This window comes from Coffea arabica, chromosome 1c (assembly GCF_036785885.1).
Source record: "Coffea arabica cultivar ET-39 chromosome 1c, Coffea Arabica ET-39 HiFi, whole genome shotgun sequence".
NCBI lineage: Eukaryota > Viridiplantae > Streptophyta > Magnoliopsida > Gentianales > Rubiaceae > Coffea > Coffea arabica.
Window position 1 is genome coordinate 46,854,854 of NC_092310.1, and position 13,465 is coordinate 46,868,318.

The 13,465-nt window shown below is 41.4% G+C and overlaps 2 protein-coding genes across 2 annotated transcripts; both read left to right on the forward strand.

Annotated features, from left to right (window-relative positions):
- Window positions 1-968: 968 nt before the first annotated feature.
- On the forward strand, window positions 969-3,162 carry LOC113724895 (protein neprosin-like). Its single transcript, XM_027247779.2, has 7 exons — window positions 969-1,118; window positions 1,359-1,445; window positions 1,531-1,752; window positions 2,049-2,210; window positions 2,292-2,345; window positions 2,445-2,591; window positions 2,701-3,162. Exons 1-7 carry the CDS (start codon window positions 996-998, stop codon window positions 3,076-3,078), a joined length of 1,173 nt encoding a protein of 390 aa, XP_027103580.1. The 5' UTR covers window positions 969-995; the 3' UTR covers window positions 3,079-3,162.
- Window positions 3,163-3,833: 671 nt separating this feature from the next.
- On the forward strand, window positions 3,834-9,149 carry LOC113740823 (uncharacterized). Its single transcript, XM_027268345.2, has 6 exons — window positions 3,834-3,893; window positions 6,458-6,619; window positions 6,735-6,788; window positions 7,825-7,971; window positions 8,454-8,590; window positions 8,846-9,149. Exons 1-6 carry the CDS (start codon window positions 3,834-3,836, stop codon window positions 9,147-9,149), a joined length of 864 nt encoding a protein of 287 aa, XP_027124146.2.
- Window positions 9,150-13,465: the final 4,316 nt, after the last annotated feature.

A 13,465-nucleotide genomic window follows, 5' to 3' on the forward strand; every position in this document is an offset into this window, starting at 1 on the left:
GCTTCTTTTACATTCATTCCACTATTCTGGCATTTGATTGTAATCATGTACAGATGTACTCTTATGGAGAAAAAAAAGGTAAATGATTCTTTGTAACCAAAGACAAAAGATGGAAAATTTCGAATCAATTGTCATACAGATGTTTGATCGAAATGTGGTTATTAAACAATCTTTCATTATCACCTACAGATATCACATATGAATATATTAACTTGGCATTGTGATACATCAAGATCAGATCTTAATTAGTCAAGTGGTTGCTCGTGTTGAAGTGGCCTGTGTGGCCTCGTATTGAAGTGGCGTGTGTGGAAGGAATCTCAAGTCTATTGGCTTGGGAGGTTTTCACCTTCCAATAATAATAGACCTGTAGAATTCCACAAAGCAATGAATTTATGAGTCAACTAATGACTAGAATACTAAAGTTGATTAATTCCGTATTTTGCGGCCAATCCTTATAAATGAAGAATAAGTTACCCGTTTCCTCAATTCAAGTCTAATTTCAACTCTTTTTTTCCCTCTCTTCTGGAAGTTCCATCTTGACTTGAGTTCTGAGTGCTTGTTCTTGATTAATTTTTGCTTACTTTTTCCGTAGTTATTGTTTTGTAAGAATGATATATTCTTCTCGTTAGCCGCAATTGGTGGTAATATGAAAACCGAGTGCTATTGCATTCTATTTCGATATTTGTTCATGAAAAAACAAGAAAGTTTGCGGCCTACTAATTAATGGTGACAAGGAAAAGAAAGATTATATGAATATATGGCCTATCACAGTCCATATTAAGTCGTACTTTCGTCTAGTAGTAGTTTTGGGGTCCAGGATTGAAGAGGTCCGAAGAATTACGAGTCAATTGACTTGGTAGGTTTCGTTTAATAAACCAGTAGAATTCCACGAACGATACTTTAAAAGCTTATAAATTCACCTAGCAATGAAATCAAATACATACCACCAACCTGTGAATCAATTTTGCATTGGAAGTTTTAGAAGTGAGAAGAAAATGAAGCTATTTTATTTCTTCATTTTATTATCCTGGATGAATTTATGTGATGCCTCAAGCAAGAAGATTCAGGTCAGGAAAACGCTGAGCAGTTCAAAGAAGATCCCTGTCAAGTCCATCAAGGTTATTCCTTCTTCGCTCACTTTAATATTCATGGTGCCTGTGTTCATGTTCTTGTGTACATCTACGTACTTGTACTTGTTTAAATTCTTTTTTTTTCTTCCAATTTGTTGTTCTTGTACACGTTTTTCTATGTCTTGTTCTATTTTCTTACATTACTAATTGAAATATTTAAGTGCTCTGTCCACACTTTTAGGACTCAACGTACATGACTAACTGATGCATGATTGTTTTCAATGGCAGAGCCCTGATGGTGATATTATTGATTGTGTCAACATTTATCATCAACCAGCGTTTGATCATCCTTTGCTAAAAAATCATACCATTTTGGTGAGACTTTCTATCCCACCAAAAAGCAAGACAAGGGAAAAATCTCTACAAGTAAAAATTTTATGTATTTTTTTGCACGTTGCAGATGAGGCCTAGTTTGCAGCCTCGGAAAGGACCAATTGGTGGGGGTGAACTATTCCAATCCAATGCTCATGGCCAAGAGGATAAAAAACCAATTGCTCAGTTATGGCAGTTGGGTGGGAGATGCCCTGAAGGAACTATTCCTATTAGAAGAAACCAGAAAGCAAGATATGCAAAGAAGGAGCACAGAAACTTTCCCCAGCTCGCTGGCTTTTCCAATCACGAGGTACCCTAAACAACTGGAAATTTGCTGTGTACCACAAACAATACGACTCTTGTAGAATTTTTTTTTTTAGGTGTTGATATGCATGACAGAATTACTTGAAACATCTACTCATACTATATTTTTGCTAGAATATTGTAGCAACACACGCATGCATGTGTCTGCTAATTTTCCTTTGGAGTATTATATATCAAAATTCCTTTAACAGGAAGGTAATTTTTGAGTTTGTTTAAATCTCACTCATTTTTAGCTTATTAATTTTGTCGATTTCTCATTTTCTTTTTTCTTCAATTCTTTAGCATGCATTTGCATATGTCCAAAGTAACAAGTATTTGGGAGCAAAGGCAACAATAAGCCTTTGGCAACCCCAAGTTCAGGGCAGTGGTGAATTTAGCTTGGCTCAAATATGGGTTCTTGCCGGTGCTAATTCAGATCTGAACACCATTGAAGCTGGTTGGATGGTACTTCTTCCCTATAATAAATACATCTGGCCATGCATGTGTCTTGAACTTTATTGTCTACTTATTTCTTTTGTATAATAGGTATTTCCAAGTCTCTTTGGAGATAGCAACACAAGACTTTTCACTTACTGGACTGTAAGTCACAAAATATTATCAATCCTAATGCATATATAATATGTTTGCCTGAATCTAAATTTTCATCATATGTCTATCAAAATTTGGTCATGCTAACAGAGAGATGGCTATCAAACTACTGGGTGCTACAACTTGCGCTGCCCTGGCTTTGTTCATACCAGTAATTCAATTGCATTAGATGTTGCCCTTTCACCAGTTTCTACCTATCATGGTGCTCAACATGAAATCATCCTACAAATCTTTAAGGTAATGACAGCCAAAATGGATTAAGGGCATCTTAGGTACAACATAACCCTAATTTTTTATTTTCTGAGATTTGAAAAAACTCATAATATAGTGGTATAATTTTGTTTAGGACCCAAAGCAAAATGTGTGGTGGCTACAACACGGGAATGACGATGTAATTGGTTATTGGCCTGCTTCCTTATTTACAGACCTAGCAGACAGTGCTTCACTAATTGAATGGGGTGGAGAGATAATAAATAATGCTCAAGGTGGGCAACACACCACAACTCAAATGGGCAGTGGCCATTTTGCTGAAGAACAAGCTGGAGGGGCAAGTTACTTCAAGAATCTTCAAGTAGTTGATCAATCCAACACCTTAGTCCCTCCTGGTGATATCACTACCGTATCTGAGAAGCCGAATTGCTACACCATAGTATCTGGAAAGAGTGATGATGCCGGAGATTACTTTTACTTTGGTGGACCAGGAAGAAATCCTAAGTGTCCATGATTAACCAGTTTTTTTTTCTCCACTTCCCGTCATATGATAATTCGACTTTTCTACTTGCAAATAAACTTTTTATATTTATCGAGAGATTGTTGGAGCAAATACGGTCCAGTAACATGTACATGAAGGATCCATTGCTATCAAATTGAAAATTTCTTCCTTAAAGAGAAAAATGATTCGTTATAACCAAATTCTTTTTCTTTCCGCATCTTTACAGGGAAATGAAGATAATTTTTTTTTTCAATCACTTTGCAACCTAACATGCTGCTGCATTCATGTATGAGATTCAAATGTTATCTTATTCATTCCATGTTCTATTGCCAAATTAAATGCCAATATCCTGCTTTAAACTGTATTTCCATTTTTGCTGGATATGATGTTTTCAGCTGTCTGAATTTTCTTGAGGAACGAATCCATTATCTGGAGATGTGTTTGTGGCTATGTAGCATACTGGATCTCGTATGTCTTACTAAAAGGTTAAAAAAGCAAAATAGTTTTTTATTAACAATTGTAAAATCCATTTCGTCTTACCCCATTATTTTCTTTGTTTATTTGGAAAAATTTTATGATACATTTTAGTATTTCGGTTATTAGCACTATATTTATTTCTTCTTTGGCTGTCCAAATATATTTCGAATTCTTGCTTTGATGCATAAATTAAAAGAGTTGCATCTTTTGATTAATTGTTTAAGTTCCATGCATTGTAACTCAAATTGGTTAAGTAACTTTCAGCTGCACAGATGAAAATGAATAAACGAATGAACAAGGATGATATCTGGCAAAAAGTTCCGTTGAAGTATTATTCATTGTCTCTGAAGGTGCAAAGAACATAGTTCAAAGACAACATGGTGCATCTATGCAATTGAAATGTATACCTAACTAGAAACTAAATATCTTCTTTTACATTATATCAAGTCAAAGATACGTAATTAAAAAGGAAGTAAAACTCGAGATATGAAAGTAGAATAAAAAAATGTCTCACCATAGTGCGGAAAATAATAATTAGCAAATTATACATACTTTGATGAAATTACAACAATTGAGCAAGAGTCCAACAGATTAAGTTATCAATTTAAAATATATTTCATTGTTATATGTAGAAATTAATCTTTAAAAGAATCATTCAAAATGTCTCTCACCTTTCGTCAAATGAATATTATCATCCTTTACTGTTAAAATAGTAAATTTACATTTCTTACAAACTCAAGTCAATAAATTTTGGTTTTAACTTAGATTTTTGATCATTTTTTACCTTGTAAAATGGCTGCATAGCTTAATTACACTGAACCAACATTTTTAACTGTGATTTGAGATAGTTATATAGTGGATGGATTTTTGTTAGGACCAAAACTGGGCGTGTGGTGATTACAATATGGAATGACAGTCACAAAGTGAGATTAATAATGTTCATTGGGCTACAAACTTCAGACTAGGAGACTTAACTTTAGGATTTTCTTTTTCTATAGGCAAGATATGCGCCTCATTGATAAACTAAGTAGATTTCCTTTTTATATTAAAAAAAAAGGTAAAATGGCAGATTGATTATCTCATGTCTCTTGACAGAGAAAATTGTGCTTACACGACCATTTGCATTTGCTAGAATTCCTATTGCACCTGTACTGATGTTTAAGAGTGGAGTTTATTTATATTGTTTTTATAATTGTTATCATATATGTGTCTGTCTGTATCTGATTATATATGCCTAGAACTATATCCATCAACCTGTGCTAATGTTGAACTAGTAATGAGATTCTAGGGATTTATTCACGTTCATTGGATATATTTATCACTTAACTTACTTTAATTAGAATCGACAATCGTTCCAAAAAGAGTAACGATTTCAACTTTTTCTTTTTTTTTTTTCCGATAGAAACCATCATTTTATTCATATGATCCGCACTAATGGTGGAAAAAGTAATGGTTTCAACTTTTTAAATATTCCTTTTGTTCACAGTTTATTCTTCTGTAGATAATGTTTTTTTTTTTTGCTTTTCTAAAATTGTGAAGTTTCGATACATATGGTGCAGTCACTTGAAACAACGACTAAAGTATATTATATATGTTTATGTTACTATTTTCTTGTTACACATACGTAGATATCTATCTACATATATTTAGTACTCTTACTTTTTGAGTGTATTAAAATTTGAAAAAGTTTTGGCAACTTTGTAGGAGTGAATTCTCATTAGATGATGGTAATTGAAGCATTTTGAAGAATTAATCACAAAAAGCTCCCCTCTTAAATTTTGCGAATATAATCATCGATTGAATTTAAATGAGACAAAAACTTAAAAATTTAAGATGCAAAGTGTTTAAAATTAAGAATTTATGGTGTAAAATACCTAAAATTAAAGTTTAAAATACAAAGTAAAAAAGTGATATAAGTTTAGAAATGCAAAGTGGAATCAGTCAGCCCTTATATTTTCTTTCTCACTTTGCTTCCTTTGTTAATAAAACTCATCAATACGACCAAAATGCCCTTGTCACTTAAACCGCTAAATTTGAGAAAAGTACCTAAATTTGACAAAAGTACCTATAGGCACAGTATATTAAAAAACGAACTTAGAAGCTTTCACAGTCAAACCCAACGTGTTTCTCCCTTATTTTTTTCTAAGTATACAAAAACTCTATATACACATGCACATACGTACGTGCATACATACATATATATAAAGTGGATGCTCTAACTACTAAAAGAAATACAAGAGCACCCATATGCACATTTTTTGGTTCCAAATTCTTGGAAAGTGAGGCTGACCGTTTCTAGGCTTTTATAGATTTTTTTTTTAATCTATTTTCAAATTTTAATTTTTTAGATTATGGTTTTCTAGATTTTTTTTCCCTTTTCACATGAAATAAGCAACACGTTGCCTTCATCTTGGAAAAGTGTAATCTTGGGACAAAATTTAACTAAATCCAAATCCATGAGTATATTATTCTATTCATAGTATAATGTAATAGAAAATTCTTCGGACATTATTTGTCATGAACGTTATAAAATATTAGAGTTCAATAATGTTCTTGCAGTTAAAAATAGAAAAAAAAAAAAAGATGACTTTAAGGGGTAAGTACAAAAAACACACTACACCTGGATCAACTAAATTATCCTAAGTAAAAATATTATTCAAAGGTGGCCATTATGTAAAGTTAGAATTGACTAATGATCTTGGGTCTCACAAAGTTAGAAACAAACAATTATGTTAGAGAATAAAGTGAGAATCATGTTATACCTTGGAGGGATTTCTTCTCTTTTCTTTTTATTGTAATTTGCCCCTCATTGAATTGATTTTTTTCTTCTTTTAATCTGAATTTCTCATTTTTTTTCTTTTTTTACTTGTAGTCTCATCTTGTTGTATATTTGTTTTCTTTTGCAATTGTGTAGTATGCAATTGCATATGTTCAAGGTGACAAGTATCATGGAGCAAAGGCAACAATAAACGTTTGGCAACCCTACGTTCAGAACAGAATTGAATTTAGCTTATCCCAGATTTGGGTTGTTGGAGGTGGTGGTTCGAGTACCAACACCATTGAAGCTGGTTGGACGGTATTGCTTCTCTATAATATCAGTAACGTAGTATTCATCTTGTTTGTGAGTTGTAAATATGTAGTTATTTATCTCATACTATATGGTTTGCTTACTTCAATTGTTAAAATAACAGGTAGACGCTGATATATTTGTAGACAACAAGCCAAGACTTTTCACTTATTGGACTGTAAGTGAAACACTATTTTCCACTTAGTATGTTTGGGCAATCAATTTTTTTCAATGCACACAACTTCTGCTTACATAAGTTTGAATATAGGGTTAATTACATTTACCTCCCCTGAGGTTTGACCATATTACCAATCAATCCCTGTAATTTGTCCAAATAACGGTCTCACCCTTTGAATGATCAAACATTTAACAAAAACCCCCTTAATGCTGAAAATGCCCTTATTGAGGCCATGTTGCATTAAAAAAAGAATATATTTTTATTTTATTAACTCTGAAGTAATCCAAAAAAATAGAAAAAAAGTTTTTGCTTATTATTTTATAAAAACCATATCTTTACTTCCATAACTAGTTTTGAATCAATAATTATTTTAAATCTTAAAAATGAATATTAAAAATTAGATAAATTGAAAGAAAAATAAAAAAGAAGCAATTATTTTAAATTCTCAAGTATGGTTCGAATTTGTGGTTCAAGGCATGTTGCGGAGAGCACAAGACATGTTTTCCTCAATTTGAACCATACTCCAGGAATTAAAATAATTTCTTCTTTTTTAATTTTTCTTTCAATTTATCTAATTTTTAATATTCATTTTTAAGATTTAAAATAATTATTGATTCAAAACTATTTATGGAAGCAAAGATATGGTTTTTATAAAATAATAAGCAAAAACTTTTTTCTATTTTTTTGGATTGCTTCAGGGTTAATAAAATAAAAATATGTTCTTTTTTTAATGCAACATGGCCTCAATAAGGGCATTTTCGGCATTAAGGGGGTTTTTGTTAAATGTTTGATCATTCAAAGGGTGAGACCGTTATTTGGACAAATTACAGGGATTGATTGGTAATATGGTCAAATCTTAGGGGAGGTAAATGTAATTAACCCTTGAATATATAAGGGGAGGGATGGGTCGGGTGGTTCAGGAGAAGGGAGTATAAATGAGAAATCTCAAATTCAGGTCCTTTCACTTATACTTAAAAAAAATTTTAATTCTATATTGGTATCACAGATATGTACTAAAATCTGGTTGCTGTAACAGAGACATCATTATGGATCCACTGGATGCTACAACGTGGGCTGCCCTGGCTTTGTTCAAACCAGCAAAAAAATGGCCTTGGGGGCCAACATTTCCCCTGTTTCAACCTACCCTGGTCCTCAATTCGATATCAGCCTCTATATAGTGAAGGTAACAAATGAAAACCAGATTCCGACCTGGATTTTTGGTTAAAAGTATTCATCATCTCACAATGAGACTTTCTGCTCTTGTCATCTTCGTTCTCCCTTTTTTTTTTCTTGCATTTTCTTCGCCAGTTACTTGCTAAAACAAATCATTTAAAAAATTTGTAGGACAATTGTAGTTTCTTGCATGGAGATGCAGCTGAGCTGAGACGTAGTAGGTCTGGACTTTATTGTAGTTAATGAATTCTCATTATACTATTTGATATTACTTTGCTATGTAAAATTGTAAATATACTAATTGTTGTCCTCGTTCACACAATTAAAATAGCACGAGATCCTCTTCATTACTTTTCTCTCCATTTATCTATACAACTAAATTATTTTTTTTTAAAAAAATCTTTTTGTGTCAATAATTTTATTTCCACAAGTAGATCAACATACTCAAAAATCAAACTCATCTATGAACCTTAATCGACTTGCTATTTGCAGAGGTCCCATCCTGGGCCTAGACATGTGGCAGCTCAGGAGGGTCAGAGTTGGGCCTGGACCCCCGGGCCCCTGACAACCGTCCTGGGGCACACCGTCACTAGGGTTTCGAAGGGCTCCGGGAAACAATCCCGCAGAGGGTGGGGAGAATCCCCCTCAGCGAGGGATTGAAGCTATATTGGGTAAGTCCCGAAACATATAGAGGTCGGACTCTCGAGCAAGTATAAATGATAACGCACACCAGTTACACAAGATACGCTCACTATTGGCAAAACACCCCGACTGTTTTATTTCCCGTGAATCTCACTCACCGGAAAACTAACTTGACCGTCGGAGTGCCCACGGGGACCACCTCGGGGCCCCCCTGTTAGACCACTCTCTTGTTCGCTTTGCAGGCTTGGGACACGCTCTTCTCATCAGCACGCCGAGCTCGTCAGATCAGCTCGGTGGTCGGGAAAGCTCAGCGCTTCTTCAGTTGGCGCTGTCTGTGGGAACCAAAAGGTAAAGTGTAGTCGTGTTGATGGCGAGAACGCGTTCCAAGCGAACCATGGAGACCACCGATTCTGGAGCAAGCGAGGGATCCCGGCGAAGGGAGACCCGAGGCTACACGGGACGCCGGGATCTCAGCCCTTTCAGGGAAACGGAGACAGCAGATCCTTCAGTTCGTATCGGAGAACTTCCCCATGCTGGAAGACATGATCCGACAAGCGAAGGAGGGAGGTGAAGCCGGAGGCGCGCAGATCTCCAAGGCGCAGGGGAAGGAGAAAGAATCACCCCGACCCCTCGGAAGATGAGTCCCGAGACCAGCCTCTCAGGAGGAAACGGCTACGGACTCTCCCTCGCGCACGGGCCTCGATGGTCGGGGATAGCGAGAGGTACTCCCGCGACCGGTCCGCTGGGGCCGACCGAGAAACCCCTCCCCGCGGAAGCCTGGGTGGAACGAGCCTGAGCGCTCCCTCGACCGATCCGTCAAAAGCCGGCCGCGCAACCTTCCCCAGTGGAAGCCTGTTAGAGACGAACTCGAGCAGATCTTGCGGCCGCAGTTGTACGAGGACAACTATACCACCTCGCCCTTTACCCGAGAGATAGAGGACTACCCACTACCCCGGATGTTCAAAATCCCGAACATTGAGTTGAATGACGCTTCAATCGACCCGGAAGACCACCTCTCGGTCTTCTTGACGCACATGCGTCTGCAAACAGCCGCGGATGAAATCTGCTACAAAACCTTCCCCATGTTTCTGAAGGGAAATGCTCGGCTCTGGTTCCAGGATCTGGCACTAGGGTCTATCCGAAGTTTTCCCGAACTGGCTAAGCAGTTCGTCGCCCAATTCGTCTCTTCGAAAACTTATTCGAAGAACGTGACCCACCTGATGGCGATCAGGCAGAAGTCGGACGAGTCACTGAGGAATTTCATGACCCGCTTCAACACGGAGAGCCTGCAGATCAGGGACAAGAACGAAAAGATGGTCATGGCCGCCTTCATGAACGGGTTCAGGGCAGAGGAACTCTTCTACAAGCTAGCCGAGAAGCCTCCCGGAGACCTGGAGGAGTTCTTGACCAGGGCGCACGCGGCCGCTAATGTAGAGGAGGCGGCCCGCCTGAAGAGAGAATCAGATCGGGAGCTCGGAGATCGGAGAGAACAGGGAAACCCCCCCGAGAACAAGGATGGACCGGCCAAGAAGAACGTCTTTGACCGGCTTTCGAAGGAGAAAGCCCCCGTTCCGCCACTGCTTCCGGAGAAAGGCTACACCCCCTGACTCGGCCCCGAGCCCAGATCCTAGCCGTCATGGAGGCGGAGGGCCTGGGAGAACGGCCACCTAAGATGGGGACGCCTCGCAAAAAACGGAACCAGAACCGGTACTGTGCCTTTCACCGTGACGTCGGGCACGACACAGAGGGGTGTTGGGCCCTGCGGAGAGAGATCGAGGATCTGATCCAGCGCGGCTTCTAGGGACGATTCGTGCGGCAAGGTCGTCCAAGCCAGGAGCCCGGACGCACCTACCGCGGAGACAGGGGCGAGGGCCAGTGTCGCAACCGCCCTGAGCGGCGCGACGTTCCTCTGGGAAGCTCCCCCGACCAGGACATCCAGAACTTAGCGGGGGTGATAAACACCATCGCTGGGGGCCCCACAGGGGGGGACAACCATGCAGTTCGGAAGAACAGGCGACCTCCCCCCGAGGGGGATGATTCACTGAAACGCTTGCGCATGGACGAGGAGATCACCTTCGGGCCAAGGGATGCAGTTCCCCTAGCGTCGGGGAACCACGAGGTCATCGTGATAGACGTCGTCACCAATAACTATCGAGTGAAAAAGGTGTACGTCGACCAAGGGAGCGCGTGGACATCCTGTTTTACCGGGTGTTCAAAGAGATCGGTCTGGAGGACGGACAGTTGACCCCGGTTCGGACACCCCTGGTGGGTTTCACCGGACCACCTATCAATCCGGAGGGAATGATCACCCTGATGGTCACGGTAGGGCAGGCTCCCAAATGCCGAACCATCCCTGTCAATTTCGTGGTGGTCAAGCAACAATCCCCATACAACGTGTTCTTGGGTCGGCCCGCCTTGAACGCCCTCTGAGCTATCCCTTCTTTTCTCCACCTCAGCGTCAAATTCCCCACACCGGAAGGAATCGCCGAGGTGCATGGAGATCCGAAAGTGGCCAGAGCTTGCTACCTAGCCATGCTTCGGGGACAGGAGAAGGTGGTCGCCCAAACGACCAGCTTGGAGCCCTACATTCCGGGGGAGGAGGTCCAGCAGTTGAGAACCCAGGACGAGATCGAGGAGTTCCCCCTGAGAGAAGATAGGCCTGACCGGGTCCTCCGCATTGGCGCGTCGCTATTCTCCGAAGAAAAGGAGGGTTTGAAGACCCTGTTAAGGGAATACTCCCAGATCTTCACATGGACGGTTGAAAACATGCCCGGGATTCCGACTGACCTGGCCGTCCACCACTTCAACGTGGATTCTCGCTTCAAGCCGGTGAAATAGAAGAAGAGGAGTTTCGTCCTAGAAAAGAATGAGGTGATCAGGAGGGAGGTCGGCAAGCTGCTGGAATCCAAAATCATTCTAGAAGTGTATTACCCGACCTAGTTAGTTAATCCCGTCTTGGTCAAGAAGGAGGAGCAGTCCTGGAGGATGTGCGTGGACTTTACAGATCTCAATAAGCCCTGCCCGAAGGATTGCTTCCCCTTGCCGAGGATCGACAGGTTAGTAGACGCTTCTGTGGGTTTTGACGTTTTGTGTTTCTTGAATACTTTCAAGGGATACCACCAGATAGAGATGGCCGAAGAAGACCGGGAGAAGACCTCCTTCATCACTGAGGAAGGAACTTACTGCTACCGGAACATGCCGTTTGGGTTGAAAAATGCTGGAGCTACATACCAGCGCCTGGTCAACAAACTGTTCCAAAATCAGATCAGCCGGAGCATGGAGATCTACGTGGACGACATGATCGTCAAAAGCCGGACTGACCAGCAGCTCATCCCCGACCTGAGGGAGACCTTGGATATCCTATGGGAGAGCCGCATGCGACTGAACCCGAAGAAATGTACCTTCGGAGTTAGGTCAGGCCGGTTCCTAGGATTTTTGGTGTCCCGAGAGGGGATCCGGGTCAACCCGGATAAGCTCCAGGCCATCATGGACATGGCCCCTCCAAGGAGCATAAAAGAGGTCCAGCGGCTCACGGGAAGGATGGCCGCCCTGAATAGATTCCTCTCGCGCTCCGCGGTAAGGGGGTTACCCTTCTTTCGAATCCTGAAAGCACCCAAGGACTTTCAAGGGACCGAGGAATGCTAGAAATCCGTCGCTGACCTGAAAGCATATCTGGCCAAGCTACCCACCTTGACCGCTCCGGAGTAGGGGGAAATCCTGTTCCTATACTTGTCCGCCTGCAGCGAGGTCATTAGCGCGGTTCTGGTGCTGGAAGATATGGGGGCTCAGAAGCCAATATACTATGTCAGCCGAGCTTTACAGGAGCTGGAGACGCGGTACACGCCGACAAAAAAATTGGTTCTCGTCCTGGTACACGCCGCCCAGAAGCTCCGACCTTACTTCCAGGCACACAGCATTGTTGTCAGGACCGATCAACCCTTACGACAGATACTCACAAGACCTGAGGTCTCAGGCAAGACGACCAAGTGAGCCGTTGAGCTGGTCGAGCACGACATCGGCTACCAGCCTCGTATTGCTATCAACGCTCAGGCCTTGGCAGACTTTCTTGCTGAAGGAGCGAGTTTGTCCATGGCTGAGTTGAGCTCATTGCCCAAGCGCGTACGGCCGGAAGAGCCGTGGGTGTTATTCGTGGACGTGGCCTCGAGTAAGGAGGGAAGCGGAGCCGGCCTGCTGCTCACCTCGCCCATCGGGGAAGAGCTGACCTACGCGCTCAAATTCGACTTCCCGGCATCCAACAATGAGGCCGAGTACGAAACCCTATTGACGGGACTGCGGATAACCCACCAGATGGGTATAACCGCGATCAAAGTCCGGAGCGACTCGCAACTCGTAGTCCACCAAGTCCGCGGGGAGTATGAGGCCAAGGAGGACATCATGAATAAATACTTGGCTAAGGTACGGGAGGCGATAGCCCTGTTCGATATTTTTGAGATCGAGCGGGTGCCGAGATCATAGAATAAGTGCGCTGACGCCCTGTCGAAGCTGGCGTCCTCCTCGTTCGCTCACCTGAGCAAGGAAGTGTTGGTGGAGGTAGTCAAGCATAAGAGCATTGACCAGAGTCAGGTCTTGGCTATAGACAGCCCGGCCTCCTGGATGACTCCCCTTGCGGACTTCCTCAGCTTGGGTGTCCTCCCCGAGAACAAAATCGAGGCTCGCCGACTCCAGCTCAGAGTTGCCAAGTACGCCTACTCTCGGGGGACCCTCTATAGAAGGTCGTATTTGTCTCCCTGGTTAAAGTGCGTAACCCCTGAGGAAGGCGACTATGTCCTCCGCGAAATTCATGAAGGCTTATGCGCGGCACATGTGGAATCCCGAGTTTTGGCCAAAAAATGCCTACTCAT

What these genes read in the sequence shown, in the direction of transcription:
- LOC113724895 (XM_027247779.2), top strand. Translation starts at nt 996, where the DNA reads ATGAAGCTATTTTATTTCTTCATTTTATTATCCTGGATGAATTTATGT. An exon ending in CTGGCTTTTCCAATCACGAG is followed by an intron (nt 1,753 to 2,048) that starts GTACCCTAAACA and finishes TCAATTCTTTAG; the next exon opens with CATGCATTTGCATATGTCCA. An exon ending in TCATCCTACAAATCTTTAAG is followed by an intron (nt 2,592 to 2,700) that starts GTAATGACAGCC and finishes AATTTTGTTTAG; the next exon opens with GACCCAAAGCAAAATGTGTG.
- LOC113740823 (XM_027268345.2), top strand. Translation starts at nt 3,834, where the DNA reads ATGAACAAGGATGATATCTGGCAAAAAGTTCCGTTGAAGTATTATTCA. An exon ending in GACTTTTCACTTATTGGACT is followed by an intron (nt 6,789 to 7,824) that starts GTAAGTGAAACA and finishes TTGCTGTAACAG; the next exon opens with AGACATCATTATGGATCCAC. An exon ending in TCAGCCTCTATATAGTGAAG is followed by an intron (nt 7,972 to 8,453) that starts GTAACAAATGAA and finishes TGCTATTTGCAG; the next exon opens with AGGTCCCATCCTGGGCCTAG.